The 16,026-nt window shown below is 54.4% G+C and overlaps 2 protein-coding genes across 3 annotated transcripts in view; one reads left to right on the top strand and one right to left on the bottom strand.

Annotated features, from left to right (window-relative positions):
- The first annotated feature begins 3,754 nt into the window (after nucleotides 1–3,754).
- LRRC73 (leucine rich repeat containing 73) lies at nucleotides 3,755–10,104 on the top strand. Its single transcript, XM_036379940.2, has 6 exons — nucleotides 3,755–4,268; nucleotides 4,738–4,898; nucleotides 5,949–6,071; nucleotides 7,255–7,355; nucleotides 7,901–8,083; nucleotides 9,667–10,104. Exons 1-6 carry the CDS (start codon nucleotides 3,997–3,999, stop codon nucleotides 9,688–9,690), a joined length of 864 nt encoding a protein of 287 aa, XP_036235833.1. The 5' UTR covers nucleotides 3,755–3,996; the 3' UTR covers nucleotides 9,691–10,104.
- A 1,274-nt stretch (nucleotides 10,105–11,378) lies between these two features.
- TJAP1 (tight junction associated protein 1) overlaps nucleotides 11,379–16,026 on the bottom strand; it is a 40,208-nt gene continuing 35,560 nt past the window's right edge. For both annotated transcript variants that reach the window (XM_036379938.1, XM_036379939.1), the window contains one exon: nucleotides 11,379–15,380. In XM_036379938.1, the coding sequence (XP_036235831.1) occupies nucleotides 14,064–15,380 (1,317 nt within the window). In that variant the 3' untranslated portion in view covers nucleotides 11,379–14,063. The remainder of the gene's footprint in view (nucleotides 15,381–16,026) is intronic.

Raw genomic sequence — 16,026 nt, 5'->3', positions numbered from 1 at the left:
CGAACTTCTATTGGTCTGCTTTCATCTTTTCTCTCCCTGTGGTTCTGGATGTCTGGGGGAGAGAAGCCACCCCTCAGAGAAGGTCATCTTTACACTCAGGCAGAAGAAACCCAGGATATGGCCCTTTCCTGGTGTGCCCACAAGTGCACAAGGCAGTATGTCAGAACTGCACTGTTTGGTCCCTTGTTGGTATTAATGGGAGAGGATGCAGCTGTAGTGGCATTCAGACTAGTGCCAAGGTGCAATGAAAGAGAGGAAGACAGTGCCAGCTACTGTGATCAGGTTTTTCATCTGCTTCAGTTGAAAAAAATGTCACTGGACAGGACTTGATTATTTTCAGTCACAGACCTACTTTCCACTATTTGTTTATTCCCACATTCATAATTTGTCCCCCTTTCAAGAGCAAAACGCTTCTCTGCTAACACTCACACATATAACAGACAGGTTTCCTCACTCTCTTCTCCCCTGCTGACCCCCCTCCTTAGGAAACATTTTTGTCTGAAGAAGAGCACTCAGAGCAAGCTACTTGGGGGAATTGTTAATTATTTTGGCTAGTAGTCTCCATGGGGTTTTTTGGACCAATTGAACCACTTTAAGCTCCTAGAATTTCTATTACTTCAAAACTTGACAAAATGGAAATGTCAGTTTGTAATGCTGCTTCTGGTATTTCCCTCTTTATATCTCCATGGGAGGTTTGTTTCTAATTCCAAGTTCTTGCCCTGGCAGCCTAGAATGGATCTATTTTTCTTGGTGCAAACTCTGGAAGTACAGGCAGGGGGGAAGGAAAGGAGAAGGAGACAATTGTCACTGGAGTAAGTTCAGCTGAGAAAAAAAAATCATTCTGCACCAATCTTGTACCATTGCTGATTTATGACACAATTGGAGAACAGCTTTGCTCCCTCCTGCACTGAGCCACTCAGCTGAACCAGAGGGGTGAAGCTGTGCCCTGTGTTTTCACTCAAAGCACAGAGAGCAGTGAGTAAACTCCTCATGCTTCCCCTGAGCAGCTTGTGTGTTGTGTCAGCTGGGGACATGATCAGGGTGACAACCAACCACCCTCTTGGAACCTGTGGGGCTTGCTCTGCTCCAGTTCTTCAGCCCTGATTAATTCTTTGTGCAGCAGCAGCTGGAAGCTGAACTGTTCTTTACTGCCAGAAATTCAGTGCTCGGCTGAGAGCTTCAGCATTGCCTTTCACTGACAGAGAAGGACATGTTTTTTCAGAGAAATGCATGCATGCTGCAGTTCCAGGGAGCATGCTGAGCACGCAGGCTTAATGAAGTCCTTGTGGGAGGGCATCTCAGTGCTTACTCAAGTCCTCTAGTTAGCAGAACATGCCTTACAACCCTATCGTGCAATACTATCTGTCTTTGTTTCCTGCCACAGCTCTTGCAGCAAATCTCAAATAATTTTTGCCCTTCTCCCTTGCAGCAAATCTGAAATAACCCACTCATCGTTTCCCCCTTTTGAATAAAGGTAGCTCCGTGTAAGCCCCTCTATTAAATATGGAACAAACATACAAAGCTGTCAGATTAGAAAGAGAAAGCTGTATATTAAAGCTGAAAATTAATATTAAAGCATCTATGACCTCCTCTTCTCCTATGCAGTACCTGAGTGTCCAACTCTTCTTACAGTCTATCCTTGTACTAATGGTCACCTTAGTTGTGATTTTGGGTTACAGGTGGGCTCTTTCTTCTCCCATTTGTTTCCTGTGTCTACTCTCACTGTAGTTGCTGTTCATCCACTGTTTTTCTCTGTTTATGTGTTAACTCTCAATGCCATCACTCTTTCTGCCCCCGGTAGGTAAACAATAAATGACCTTCCTCATACCTGCTGCTAACTGCACATGACAAGGAAGAAATACCTAGTTCTACACAAAATAGCATTGCCAAAGTCCCCTCTTCATAGCCCTGTATTAGGTTTGGTGAGCCAAAACTTTGGACCATTAGCTCCTGTGCCACTTTTTCAATGAATTGAGCATAAAGTAGGTGGGATACTTGTCTCCTCAATGTGCTCTGGCTCCTGACAACAGGCAGTGAAGAGGCACTAGAGCATCTTCATCAATGTTTCAGGACTGCTGCTGCAATGGAAGTGGGACATGTCCCAGGGGCTCTCCTCCGAGCACCTCTCTAATAATAGTCTGTTTAAAAAAGTGTGGGTTGAGTAGTGCCTGGAGGTAATTGAGAGGTGAGTCTGAGTGTAGCCTTCTAGTTGACCTGCATGCAGTAGCAGCAGCTGGGATTTTCTCGGCTACCCCCTGGCTATAATTCTGAAAACTCTGTCCCTCACCATCCTGTAATATGTAGCATCGCATTCTCACCTGGGTCTTTTAATGTGACCTTAGAGATGAGCTGCTGCATTTCTGAAAGCCACAGTACCACAGCTGTACCACATCTGGATGCTTGCAGCTGCTGCTCATATTGCAGCAGAGATGAAGTGTGAGGCCAGTGGTCTGTTCTTGGTGTATCTTGCAGAACAGTATCAAGGTCATGCATCTCTGTGCAACAGAGAAAGAAAGAGGAGGCTGTGTAGGTACTCCAGAGAGCAGCCACGGGTTGCTCAAAGGGCGTGGTGATACCCACATTGCGAGTTGAAGCCAAAGTCTTAAAGCTGCTGCTCCCCTTACCTCATCCAGGACCTAATATGCATCCTCAGCTCAGGTGATCTGCTCCTCCATTTCAATGGAGGAGAAGTGCTCCATATCCCCCTCCACACCCTATTTTTCTCTTCCCTTTCCATCCCCTCTCCTGGGCCCTGGCCTGCAAACCAAGCAGAGGAGCCTGGTTTTGTCCCAGTGTTACCCACTGGGCTGGAATTCATTTGAGCACTGCTATATGCAGCAGCCAGATTAGTTACGTGCAGAAAGCTGCCTACTTAGGCGGTTTAACCTAATTTCCACATCACTGCCTTCCTTTTTCAGCTCAGTGAAGTTGAAAACGCAGGGGCCCTGCTTCCTATTTCTCTCCAAGTACAGGATTACTCAATGGGGAGAGAGGGGACAAATCCCTGTGATCCATACCTGTGAATTAGCAGGAGGTGGGGTGCGCCCCATATACCTCAGGTCAGGCTGAGGGCAGAGGCTGTGTGCTCAAGGATAAGGAAGTTTGTGGCCCTTCCCCAGCTCTCCAACTTTCACCTCCAGGCAGCTGCCTCCAAGCACTGGCTCTTGCACACTCTGGGCCATGAGGAGCAGATCTGACCTCACCACTAAGTCATGGGTCAAGGATTCAGGTTTAGTGAGTTTAAGTATTAAAGGCAACTGAAGCCATGGAACACCACAATTTCTCGGACCAAGCCCCCAGAGTGCACCAATGGCTTGGGCCCCTTTCCCCAAGTGGGAGTAGGGCTGGCATGGAGAGCCTTTCCCAGGTGCTTCTTACACACTCCCTCCCCTCCTGCACCCCCAGTGTCGGGGACCCAGCCCGGCCGGCCCTGGCCCCGCCATCTCCTCAAGGCAGCGGGCAGGTGCCAGCGGGCGCTGCCGTCGCCCCTCGCAGGCATTGAGCGGCGTCGGGGCCCGGGATGCCGGGCAGGATGCCGGGGTGGGATGAGGGATGCCGGACCCCCCTCCACGCCTGCTCCGTCGCGCGGGGAGGCGCTGGCCGGGCGGGGAGGAGGGCCCGGAGCGGCGGCCGGGGGAAGGCGGGGCGGCCCGGCAGGTGCGGGCGGAGCGGGGCGGGGACCCGCGGCGCTGCCCGGCCCCCGCCCGGCGCTGCGGGGCGGCGCGACCCTGCGTCCCGGTGCGGATCAGCCCCGCCGATGGCTGCCCTGGGTCACACCGCCCCGCCGGGCGGAGCGGGGCGGCACGGCGGCCGCCGGTGAGGCAGCGCGGTGCCGCCCCCGGGGCCGCGGTGGGCCGGGCCGGGACTGCCCGGCAGCGGCGGCGGCAGCAGCGGCGGCGTTGCCCGCCCCGGCCCGCAGCGCGCAGCGCGGCTCTCCCCCGGCTCTGCCCCGGGCTGCGCGGCCCCGGGATCGGCGGCGCTCCGAGCCGGGGGAAGATGCTGCCGGGGTCTATCCAGATCTCCGGGGAGACGCTGTCGGGGGCGGAGATCCGAGACATCTGCGAGAGCCTGCGGGAGAACTCGGTGCGGCTGCTGTCGCTGCGGGGCTGCCAGCTCTCCGAGCGGGACTTCGGGCACGTCTGCCGCGGGGTGGCCGAGTCCCGCTCCCTCGCCCAGCTCAACCTCAACCTGGGCATCGTCTCCAACATCAACCGCGTCAAGCAGCTGGCCGAGGCCCTGAAGACGAACCGCTCCGTTCAGTCCCTCTTGTGAGTATAGTGCGGCGGGGGCTGCCGAGGGCGTCCCGGTCCTCTCCCGGGCGGGCACGGCTCTTTCGGGGGACTATCAGCTCGGGGCCAGTCCCTGAATTTGAGTCTTGTCGGAGGGAAAATGCCCTTGATGCCGCGGAGGATAAGCCCCTGCCCATCACCTGGCCGGGAGGGAGCCACCTCTGTCCCCGCCGGCTGGGCACGGCCCTGCCTCTCAGTCTCGGTCCTCCAGCCCCGTGGTGGGGCTGCCCCTACAACGCTGGCATCCCCTGCGCCCCTCATCCCGGCCGGGAGAGAAGGGCCACCGTAGCGACCAGCCCACCCTAGCGACAGAGGCTTTGCAAAGCTTTTTGCCCACTTGGGGTTAGTATTTGTCATCCACCTCATTTTGTCTGCTTCTTCCTCCCTGTCAGGTTAGTTAGCCCCCAGGAAGAAGGCTCCGTAGTAATTTTCCCTTTTACCTGCACAGCCTCCATGGGAGTCCCCTGACAGATGCAGGCTTGGCCCTCCTCAACCCTGCTCTCTCCATCCACCCCTCGCTGGTGGCTCTGGATCTAGGAGACTGCATGCTGGGTGATGAAGGCATCAACCTTATCTGTGGGCTCCTGCCGCCTGATGGGGCCAAGTCTGGTAAGCACCAGGGGCTGTGGGCTGCTCAATGACTGGTGGAGCTTTCACATAGATCAGATGTATGCAGCACTAAATCCTCAGCCCTGGAGGAGGCAGGCTCTATGGTTTGCCAGGGCTAAGGATTTCTTTCCCCTAACTTAAGAAAAGCAGATAAGCCAAGCAATAGACGAGTGGTTCCCTTGGGCAGGTTTGGACTTTCTGCTACTGATCTGTTCTGCTGGCAATTTGGAGCTCAGGGACTAACAGGTTGCTTCTGGTTCATGTCAGCAGCATTTGAAACTGGAGGAGAGGACAGCTTGGACTTGGAATTTATTATTTTGCATTTGTGTGTTGATAATCACTGTAGATAAATATACTGTGCGCCCCTACCTCAGCACTTAGCTTTATTATCAGGGCCTGGGAGTTGTCCCTGTTTGTGGTGCATTCCATGAGTGTGTAGTTGTATGGTCACAGCCTTCATGCCAAGACTCAGGTCTTTGCAGGGAATGATCTTTGGTGGTGTGAGGCCAGTGACCCACTCAAGCTGAGAGCTGGCATGTGCTGAGGTAATACCACTCCTTCCTTCTGACTCTCCAAAGTGCTTTCCACCTTTTCCCAGCACCTCCTCCTCTGTGTGCGCACAATGCCACTGATGCTGTTATCTCTGCTGGCCACCCCTCTCAGGTGCAGGCTTTGGAGCCTACTGTCCCTGTTATCCTCTCTCCAGCCTGTCACCTCATGCCACCTTCTTTGCTCAATCAGTTTTCTCACACACCCCTTGGTTTCCATTGCGTTTTCCATTGTGTTTGCTATTCAGGGTAAGCAGGATGCAGGTTGGGAGGGCAGATAAATGGGGCAGTTGCAGCACAGTTAGATGAAGGGCACAGCTGAAGGCAGTGAATTGCACTGATCACTGAAATATGTCGTGACAGTTGTCAGAGCAAACCAAGCCCTTAAGCCCTACAGAGTACAGAGGACACAATCCAAAGCTCTTCTGGTGAGCTGAACAAGTCCTCCTGTGACTGCTTTGGGGACCCTAAGGCTCTGGTTTGGCTTCTCTCTCTTCTCCAGGCCTCAAAGAGCTAACACTGAGCGCCAACCCAGGCATCACAAGTAAAGGCTGGGGACGCCTGGCCATTGCAGTGGCTCACAGCTCACAGCTCCGTGTGCTGAACCTGGACTACAACCCCCTAGGTAAGCTGGGGGCCGGGGAGGAGGAGCACTCCTGCCTCTCAGTGTTTGTGTGACCTGCACCAGTGGGGGGCCAGGGACCAAGCTCTGGAAAGGTGCTAGAGCAGGATGGGGAAGTTCCTTGCATAGGTGCCCTCTGTTCCCTAGCAGCAAGTTCACCCTCCCAGGCACCTTCAGCTCTAGGAGAAGCCACAGTCACTGCTCTGCTTGTGTGAGGTGGCCACATGCCCTGTGGGGAGGTGCAAAAGGGAGGCTGTGCCTTGCCTACTCCACTGCCTTTGTCGTCACGTTTGACCCTCTATGTCTCCCTTTTCCCTGAAGCCCTGGGCGCTGAAGCCGGCTTGGCAGATGCAGTATGTCCCCTGCGCTCCCCCCTTCATCTTCCTGGGGGAGCAGGGAGGAGGAGGAGAGCCTGGCACTCGTTGCCATAGAAACAAACTCTCTCCTGCTCTGCTACAAGGTGGTGAGGAGGAGATCCGGCCGTGCCTGAGCATCAGGATGACACTCCCCTCCTCAACCTATCTGCCAGCAGAGCCTCCCCCAGGCCCTCTTCTCTGACCAGGTACCTCCTCTTAGACAGGAAAAGCCCCAGGTGTTACTTGACAGCAGGCTGGGTTTTGTTCCAAGAGAAGGTGTCACAGTTGTGTGGCATCTTGACACTCGACAGAGAATGTCAGAACACATTCTGAGTCTTATCTCTTCACCAACATCAATTTTCAATGCTCCTCATCCTGCTGCATCCCCCATCAAAGTCTACCCCTTTTCCAGGGAGGCAGTCTGCCGGCTGGTGCAGAGTCCTCTGTCTGACTCCAGCCTTTCCCTAGACTGAAATATTCAGCTCCTATTCTGTGTCTGGGATGCCCTTACAGGGACTGTTAAAGGCCCTTGCCTCCTTGAGTAGGAAGAAGATTTGGGGAGATATGGTTCTTTGGGGAATAAAACCAATCTCACAGTGTTCCCCTGATAATCAGTGACTGCTCCCATAACCACAAAATGGCGCACCTTTCCTTGTCTCTTTTCTCCTTTAACAGCTTTTTCCCCACCATGAGGTAACAGATTTGGAAGGTTGTCTGATGGCAGAAATACTCAGAGGATGTTCCCATGGCAGCCTCAGGCGCATGAGGGCATGTGGCATTACAGAGGGAAGGCAGGCTCTGCTGACATCCCTGGTGTGCTCCTCCCACAGGTGACCAGGTAGCCGGGATGCTCGCCGTGGCTGTGGCCTCCAGCCGAACCCTCGAAGTGCTGGACTTGGAGGGAACAGGACTTACCAACCAGTCAGCTCAGGTGAGCAATTCACAATTACCCTACAGCATCACTGACAGCTCAAGGGCCCAGGGCTGGGGTGTCTGCAGAGGCCCCAGGACCCACACCTGCCTCCAACCACACCCTGGAGTCTACAAGCACCCCCTTCCCTCCCTGCACCCAGGGGGGTTCTTGCTTTCCCCTGGCTCTTTTCTTGGAAGAAATGAGGCTGGATTTTTGGCTGAGAATCAGAACTAAATCTCTGTGGACAAATACAGGCCAAGGTTCAGTTGCACAGACTCTCAGATCTCCAGCTTCTAGTGGTAAGAGGGAATGGACCTGGATGTGTGACAGCAACAGTGTAGAGCAGTCCCTTCTTCTTCAGACAGAGCCAGAAAATCCAAACTCAGCTCTTCCCACAGGAAGATGGAAGTCTTCAGTCTCTCATAAAGCCTGATGAAGGGAGGTCAAGGGAAGGCAGAAGCAAGGAGAGGGGGGCTGGAATTCACAGGTAGACAAAGCACTGACACTCTTTCTGCTCAGCCCTTGTGATGCTTGTCAGCCTTCTTATCTTACTCTCCCCCTAGACCTTGCTGGACATGGTAGAGAATTACCCCACAGCCCTACGGACACTCATCCTGGCAGAGAACAACATAAGTCCTGAGCTGCAGCAGCAGATCTCTGATCTTCTCTCAGAGGGCGAGGAAGAGGAGGAGACGGAGGTCACGAAGTCACAGCCAGGGAGAAGAATCCCTGGATCTGCCAGAACAGTAAGAGCTCTGGGAGTGGGGGGTAGGAGCTGAGGGGCTCCTGAGGTGTCGGGTGTTTCCAGTGGCACTGACCTCTTGCAGCGGGGTTGGTGAATGCACCTGTCCCTTTTCCCCATGAACTGGAATACATAAAATCTCCATGGAATGCATACAACCTCCATGGAATACATACACCTTCAGGCATGACCTTCATGTTAAACAGCGTTGGCTGCGCCTCTCTTGGAAAGGCAGCCTCCAAGGACAATGCAGCTGCTGCAAAGAGACTAAACGGTACCTCTGAGGCTTTTTTCTGATGCTGCAGAACGAAATCTCAAAGTCTTAAAACTCAAGGGCAGGAATATTAAAGATCTTGGGAGCCTTTGTCAGATATCCTAGCCAAAACTTGTGTCATTCCTCACTGTTTCCAGAACCTCTTTGCAATCTGCACAGCATCAGCTGTTCCTATCTCTACATCCCAAACATGTGAAGGGTTAGCCAGGTGCCACTGTCTGTCTGTTGCGTGTAATGGAAAAAAGGTGTATTACAGAGATAGCAGTAGCCTGTTCTGTGTAGTTTGCATATATGATACTGTATTTTGTCATGCCTACCTTGTGATCCAGCTCGTTTGAGGGTTTGCCTTTTTTTACCTTCATTTGTCCTTCACCCCTCACAGTTCTCATATCAGACTACCAGTAGACAAGCACAACCAATCCTTGAGCCTCAAAACATCTGGATCCTCATCTATTAAACCCAGAAAAATAATTTAGTGACAGTTTGGCCAAGTTTTGGATCTTGCTTACAGAAATTGATTCCTGAAATAGAGATTCCCCTGCAGCAGTTTTGAATGTGCAGAACTGCTATGAGAGATCTCCCTTCCACCCAGGAAAAAACAGGGTTTTTTTCAGTTTCAAAAGGCTTCTGGATGGGAAACTGGTACCCTGCTAAGTTTCTTACTTGCTATGCAGGTCCATTCTCCTTGCAGTTGATTCACTTGCTGTGGGGAGAGTCACAGTGTTCCTGGCTGTGGCTCTGAGCCATGGCAGAGCCAGCAAGCTGCCCTCACCTCCCCGAGGCAGGCAGGGGAGGGCTGCACAAACCCTCCATTCATGCAGTGCAGAAACTCACTATTTCCAGGCCTCTGCTGCTGAAACATGGCTGATTGCCCACAGCATTCCCTGCTCTTGGGAAGGCAACACCACCACCCTGTGTGGCATTGGCTGGCTTGCAGCCTGAAGCCTGCCCCACCTGGACACTGTCTCTCTGCTGAGAAACACTGGATGAGTGCAGATTTAAAGGCCTGTGCAGGGTTGGGCAAGGGCACGGCTGGGCCAGTGCAACCAGGATCACCTGCATGTCAGGGGTTCAGACCTGAAGTTCCTCTGGCCTTTTGCTGTCTGTGCTTTCTCCCTCTCCCCAAAAATCAATTCTGTTCTGCTGTGTAGCCAGAGCAGGCCTAGCTCCCACTTAATCTCCCACTTCTCTCAGCAGTTTTCTTCCCACCCTGCTGTGATTGAATTCCTCATCCTCACCTCTGGATCTGGAGTACAGCCCAGCGCTCTCCAGCAGCCCGAACGGCTCATGGTTCTCTCCCTCTCTCCACACAGATTCCAGCTCCCAGATGGTCCTGATGACATCAGGCCTCGGTGACAGCCTCTTAGCAGAAACAGAAATGTAGCTGGGCTACCCTGCCTGCTTCTGCCGAGGAGAGCGCCGTGCTCCGCCAGCCCCAGCCTCGGCTGGGCTCCCCAGCCCTCTTGTCACACATCTCACCTCCTGCCGATGCCTCCCTGGGCTCTGAGCGCAGGAGCCTGCTCCAAGCGAGTCTCTACACACGTCTCTGTGTCCTCACACGCCTCGTCGGCCGCTTGTGATTGTCCCCGTCGCCGCATGTGTAGCTCACGCCGCCCTGCCACCCCCACGCCCGGCTGCGCCCGCAGGGCGCTGGCTGTATTTATTCAGATGTGTATAAGAGATGTCCTTTCTATCGCTTGTACTGCTGTCGCGGTGAGACTTTTATAAAGGTCACAGATGTGGTGGCACTACTCGGCAGCGTCCGCCTCCGCCACTGTGCGAGCCAGGGAGGGCGGGTGCCGGCAGGGACAGGCCGGGACCAGCTGGTAAGGGCAGAGAGCGGCAGGGTCTGGGGGGTGCTGACAGCTACCGGCAGGGACGGGCAGGGTCTGCGAGGTGCCGACAGCAACCGGCAGGTGCCAGGCGCGGGCGGACGCTGTGGGCCCGGCCAGGCCAGGCCCGGCCAGGAGCCGCGGACCCGGAGCGCCGGCAGGGGGCGCCAGCCCCTCGCCCGCCGCCTCACGGCTCTGCCGCGCCTCCCGACTCGGCGCAGGCCCTGGGGACAGGTCGGTGACAGCCCAATTTTCTGTCCTCCAGGCCCTCCCTCGGGCCAGGAGAAAGCGGGCTGGGCTAATCTAGCTCTGCAGGGAGCTTGACACCAGCCGTGCACACCCTGGTGAAGGCTTCAGCCCGCAGTAGCACCATGGATTGCGCTGCCTGCGCTTTGCCAGGCGTCCTTGCTGACAAGGAAGATCGTGTTTCAAGGCTCAGATTAGGCTGGAAGATTAAATTGTGGTAGCAGCTGCTACTCAAGGGAACAAGGAATAAAATCATTAATTACGGGGACAAAGAAACAAGACACTCTTTCTAGTGTTAGGCTTGCATGTAGCCAGCTCAGAAAGGCACAGGCAGCCTAACTTGGGAGACAGAGGAAAATTCATCACAGCCCTGTGACCTCTGCAGCACCCTTCAACGTGAAAAGGAAACACTTCCAATTGTCTGTATCAGCATCCTGCACGAACTCTCTGCCTCATGTTTGGAAGGCTTCCAGACAGGGATATGTCCAGTCACCCCTGATCCTCCCTCCTCACACAATACTGAATCTAGAATTATAAACCTCTTAGGAACCCCAGCAAGGGGGTATGGTATTTGGTTTCTGAAGTGAAGTGGTACTCTCAGATGACTCCAAAAGCTGGGACTCCAAGAAAACCAACAGCTATTAAAAGGATTAGCTACACCTTATCCTATGCTAGATGAGAATGTAGAGGTCGGCCAAGGCAGATCAGCCAGTACAGCCAGCAAAATATGTGAAATGAGGTCGGCAGAATCTTACAAGTAACACTGAGGGCTGCTTACAGCACCAGCTCACAGGATTGCTCTCTCCGGACGAGACAATGGGTGGCATGCACAGTTCAACAAACTTGGGACACTGTACCATGAGTAGCTAGCTCTACACCTTCACATGCTCAGGATCATTCCAGTCCAGGTCTTAGCCACTATCAAGTACAATATAGCCATTGCCATCTACTTTTAAAATAGTTTATTTCTGGTCTTAAAATATACATCAGTTTGAAAATCTCAGAAAAAAACCCCCACATTAGTTACAGATTAACAGTCTGGAGTTGGGACACTGGAACTCAGATGGGCTCAAGGCCCCAGAGCCAATACTGCTGGAGGTGGGCAGGAGTGCAGAGGACACAATGCCCACAGGTCAAGAGAGGGCTCTGCTGCTGCTTGAGGCCACCAGTCCCCCTCAACCTCTGCCAGCATCCTAATGCTGCAAAGCACAAGTGTCTGGTGAGGTGGTGGGCATACCTTTGCCACCCCTCCACTTCACTGTTTTGCTTTTCAGTCTACCTTGACCAAAAGCAGAGCGAAGCCAGCTCTGTTCAGCATCATCAGCACCAGCTACCTCAGCAAAAGAGTTCTGTCCACTGACCAGCATGCCAGGATTCAGGGGAGATGGGGCTGAGCCCTGGTGGGCAATGCCTCCCCCACTGCAGGCCACCAGCAGCCTCAGAGCCAGAGCAACTCACTCAGTGAGCAGCCAACCCCAGTGACATCTGTGAGGCAGGATCTGGCAGATGCTGAAGATGAAAACCCTCAGCAGTGCTGCAGAAGAACAAAAGAAATGCAGCAGTGGAGTGGCTGATGGCAGCAAACACAAGGACAACCCCCTGCTCCTCCACAACTGGGACAGGGGAGATAAACACTCTGCAGGCTCAGAGGAGGCTCCCACTCTCAGCCTGTCTGCACAGCAAAACACTGCAGTGAAATACTGAGTCCCACTTCCCCACCAGAGGGTGGCATCCAACTCTACAACTGTTCCAGGTGGGAAACAAGGTGAGTGGGAAACAAGGCAGCAGCTCTGCCTAGGGTACATAAAACAACCTACACAGCTTGCCAGAGAGGCCTGCAGCTCCCCTTCACTGGCCCTGGAGCCTCCAGGCCCAAGCTGAAGCCCTGGCTGGCCCCAGCTACAAGCTGCAAGCCCTTTACAGAGACAGGGGTTTGGGGAGGGGAGCAGGCCCCCAGAAAGCTCTAGGCTGCAAATCTTGATGCAAGCATATGAACAGATGCTCCCTCCTGGAGAGAAGGATGCTCTCCTCCAGCCCAATGAAGAGCCCGCATGGTGTAGGGTGAGAGGACAACACAAACCCAACTCAAAAACCAGACAGCAGGCTGAGGGCAGGGTTGAAGGGGCTAAGGTGAAGGGAACTGGGCTGTTCTCTGCCCTGCACTCCCATGGAAGCCAAGAAACACCAGACAGACAAGGGCACAGGACAAAATTAAAACAGGAGGCCTGGGCTTTGTAAGCCCTCAAAAAAAATACCTACATCTACAGACCTCTCCCCTTCCCTCCCCCCCAACAAGACGCTGAGCACACAAGACTGAGAGGAAAAGTCACACAGTATCACACTACGCTAGGAAAAACACGCAGAGAGCCCTACCCAGGAAGGGAGGCCCCAGAGAAGCCCCAGAGCCTGGAGCCCCCCAGAGAAGGGGCCGTGCAAGGAGACCCTGGTGAAGGGCTGCTGCTGAGCCATGAGGTAGTGCATCTGCAGGGAGCAGCTCCGCAGCACGCTGCCCTCGCATCCCTGCTGGCCCTGCACCAAGCCCTTCCCAGAAAATCCGGTAGCATCCTTCACGCCTTGCTTGCCTGGGGCAAAACCTTGTTCTTAAATCTGCAGGGGTTTCTGCAGGCTGGAGGCCAGGATGAGAGGGAAGTGCAGCTCTGATAGCCGAGACTCCTCAACACACCCTCAGTGCAGGCATCAGACCGGCTGCCAACGGCTGTGTCTGTTTATGCGGGGTGGGGGAAAGAAAAAACAATACACCCCAAAACCAAAGGCTTGGAAAGAAGAAAGAAGCCCACCCAAGAGCAAAGCATCAGCACCGTTCAAACAAAACAACAGCACAGAGAACAGGGGAAGAGGTGTGAGGGAGGAGACACACAAACACAAACCCCAGAGCCCAGCAGGCACTGCCTCCCCAAACGACCTCAGCAAGCAGCGCCCATGCCCCACAGCACAGCACCAGCCCCCTGTGCATTGCTTCAGTGGGGACCAGCTGCCGAGCCCAGCCATGGAGACACACAACAGCGACCTGCAGAGGCAGATTCTGAAGACCCACCCAGTGAGTGGCTGGGGAAAACAAAACCAGGAGGAAAATGAGACACCAGCAATCCCAGCTCATCCCCACGGCACACAGCCATCTGCTGGGAGAGTCCTCGTGCCCCACTCACAGCCACTGGGGCTCCCAGGGAATCAGACACCACCACACAGGCACTCTGCCCTGTTGGCACAAGTTAAAAAAGAGCAGAGCAGCTGTGGGGAAACAACAAGAGAGCACCCAGGGCCTCAGGTACCTGAGTGGGAAGGGGGATGAGAGCAAAAAGAGGCACAGGCACCAGGACAAGGGGTACCAAGAACTAGCTCTGGTACAGGCACCAGTGTGAGGCTGTGAAGAGAGCTGTGAGTGTGTCAGGGCAGTGGGTGTGCTTCTGCACACTGCGTGTGCTTGTACTAAGGGTCTGAGGTGCCAGGCAAGGGAGATCCCAGCTCTTCCAGGTAGCAAAAGAAGAGAATAAATATAAAACCTCAGAGCAGATTTCCCCTGGGAGGAGGGTACTAAGGGAGGCTTCTCCCTCAGGTGGAGTGATGGGGGGCATCCCACAGCTCTGCTAAGCATGGCTGGTTCTTGCTGTGCCTCAGGTGAGAAGGTTGCCCTGTTCCTGGGCTTGTGTCAGACTGTCTTTGCGATGTAAGTGGTGCACCCCCATCCTCTTGGGGCTGCGGTGCGGCCGACTGAAAGGAGGCTTGACCCTGCCTTCTCCGCTTTCCTCTTGGACACCTCCTTGGCTGCTCTCCTTGTCTCCCTGGAGCAGCATTTCTCTCTCCTCAGCCGGGCTCTCAGGCAAGCCAAGGTCTACATAGTCCTTGTGCTTCTCTGGTGAGGGGCTTTCAGGCTCAGCAGTGCCTCCACCGCTTTCAAGCAACAGCTTCTGGGCTTCATCCTGGGAGAAATCTGTACCATAGTCTGAGGAGAAATGGCTCCTGCGGGCTCTGGACTCGGTGCTGTCTGTGTCCACGCTTGAGTCCCGGCTCACGGTCCAGCTGCAGCTCTGAGCAGACTCCTCACCATCCGAGTAAGCTGAGGCTGCCCTACCCAGCTCCTGCATGGAGCGGCTGAACCTCTTCTGGAGCTCGGGGGCCGTATCACGGCTGAAAGCCGTGCGGTTCATCAGCACTCGCTCCGAGGTGGGGGGTGCCTTATCCACAAACATTCGCTGCCAGTTAGCCAGCAGGTCCTCCTCAGAGCTGGCAGAGCTGGCAAAGGCGCTCGGGATTTGGGGAGGGCTGCTGAATGGGCTGCTCTGGGAAGAGCCGTGAGCCCTGGCTGCTTTAGGGGACTGCTGGCAGGAACAGCTGGAGGCTGAACGGTGCCCTTCGGAAGCAGGGCTGCTGGGGAGTGTCCGGTGCCTGTCACAGCTCTCATCTTCACTCTGCACCAGGCTGAGGGAGATGGCCTGGCGTGTAGCATATGTACAGTTGGGCAGGGGGCTGTTCTTTGGGATCCTTACCTTGTCCTCAGAGAACTCAATCACTTTGCGCCCTGGGTACATAGGATGGGGAGGTGAGGGAGTAGGGTATGGGCTTAGCTTCTCGAAGGCAGGCACCTCCTCAGGCACACTTTCCACACTACTCTGCGGCTTGCAGCCACCATTCTGCTGTTTCCCCGCATCTCCTCCCTCCTTCCCCATCTGCCCTGCACTGTTGCAGGCATCAGGAAGGGCTCCGCTCATGTCCACATGCACAAAGACATCCTCAGCCATGGGACAGCTGCCACTGCTAGACTTAGCTGAATTCAGAACCAGAGATTCTGGTTTCTCCAAGACTCTGGCGATGACTGAGGTGGGCACAACATCAGATGGAGCCAAGCTGTGGGCTGCCTCTTGGCCAGGGCCTGCAGACTCCTGCGCACTGTGCAAATGCTTATTCACCATGTCCTGCAGCTCATACGGAAGCTAGGGAGAAGGAAAGTGACATTAGAAGGGGGCTGCCATGCAAGTAATTTAGTTTCATATAATCTACCTTTTCTAACCAACCTACATGTGTATTTTGTAGTCATTATCTTGACCCTAACATTCACCTACCTTGCCTTCAGAAGAGTATCTTTTTTCAAAGCAAACCTGCCCCATGAGTGACTAACAAGGCTCTCTAGCTGTCACAGCAGTCATGCTTCTAGGCCATGGTTCACAGGCCCCATGTGGCAAAGCAAACAGGTAAAGACAGCACATGGGCTCAGTCTCACATGCCTGTGAGCACAGAGAAAAGGCCCAGCCAGCACATGCTAGGAAGGGGTCTATTGATCTGTGGAAAATCAGCGGGTGGTTGCACTGAAGTGACTGTACAGCCCCCACTGCTGAGATCCACAGTGCTCCCTGAATGCATAATTGCAGCCATGCTGCCTTGGCAGCCTGCCCACAGACCAGGATCGATGCCTTCCTGTGTTCTACCAACTCCAACACGTCACCCCGCTCCCTCACTCTCTCCATTTCAGAGAGACAAACATAGGGCTTATTACCAAAGTTGTTGGACTGGGGTCTCACCAGGGTAGCATCCTGCAAATAGGCACTACTGCTCTCCCCACTGCCCTGCCAAGCTGCCCTC

Source organism: Molothrus ater, chromosome 3 (assembly GCF_012460135.2).
Source record: "Molothrus ater isolate BHLD 08-10-18 breed brown headed cowbird chromosome 3, BPBGC_Mater_1.1, whole genome shotgun sequence".
Taxonomy (NCBI): domain Eukaryota; kingdom Metazoa; phylum Chordata; class Aves; order Passeriformes; family Icteridae; genus Molothrus; species Molothrus ater.
Note: the sequence above shows the minus strand (reverse complement) of the source record. Positions and strands in the feature narration are given on the sequence as shown.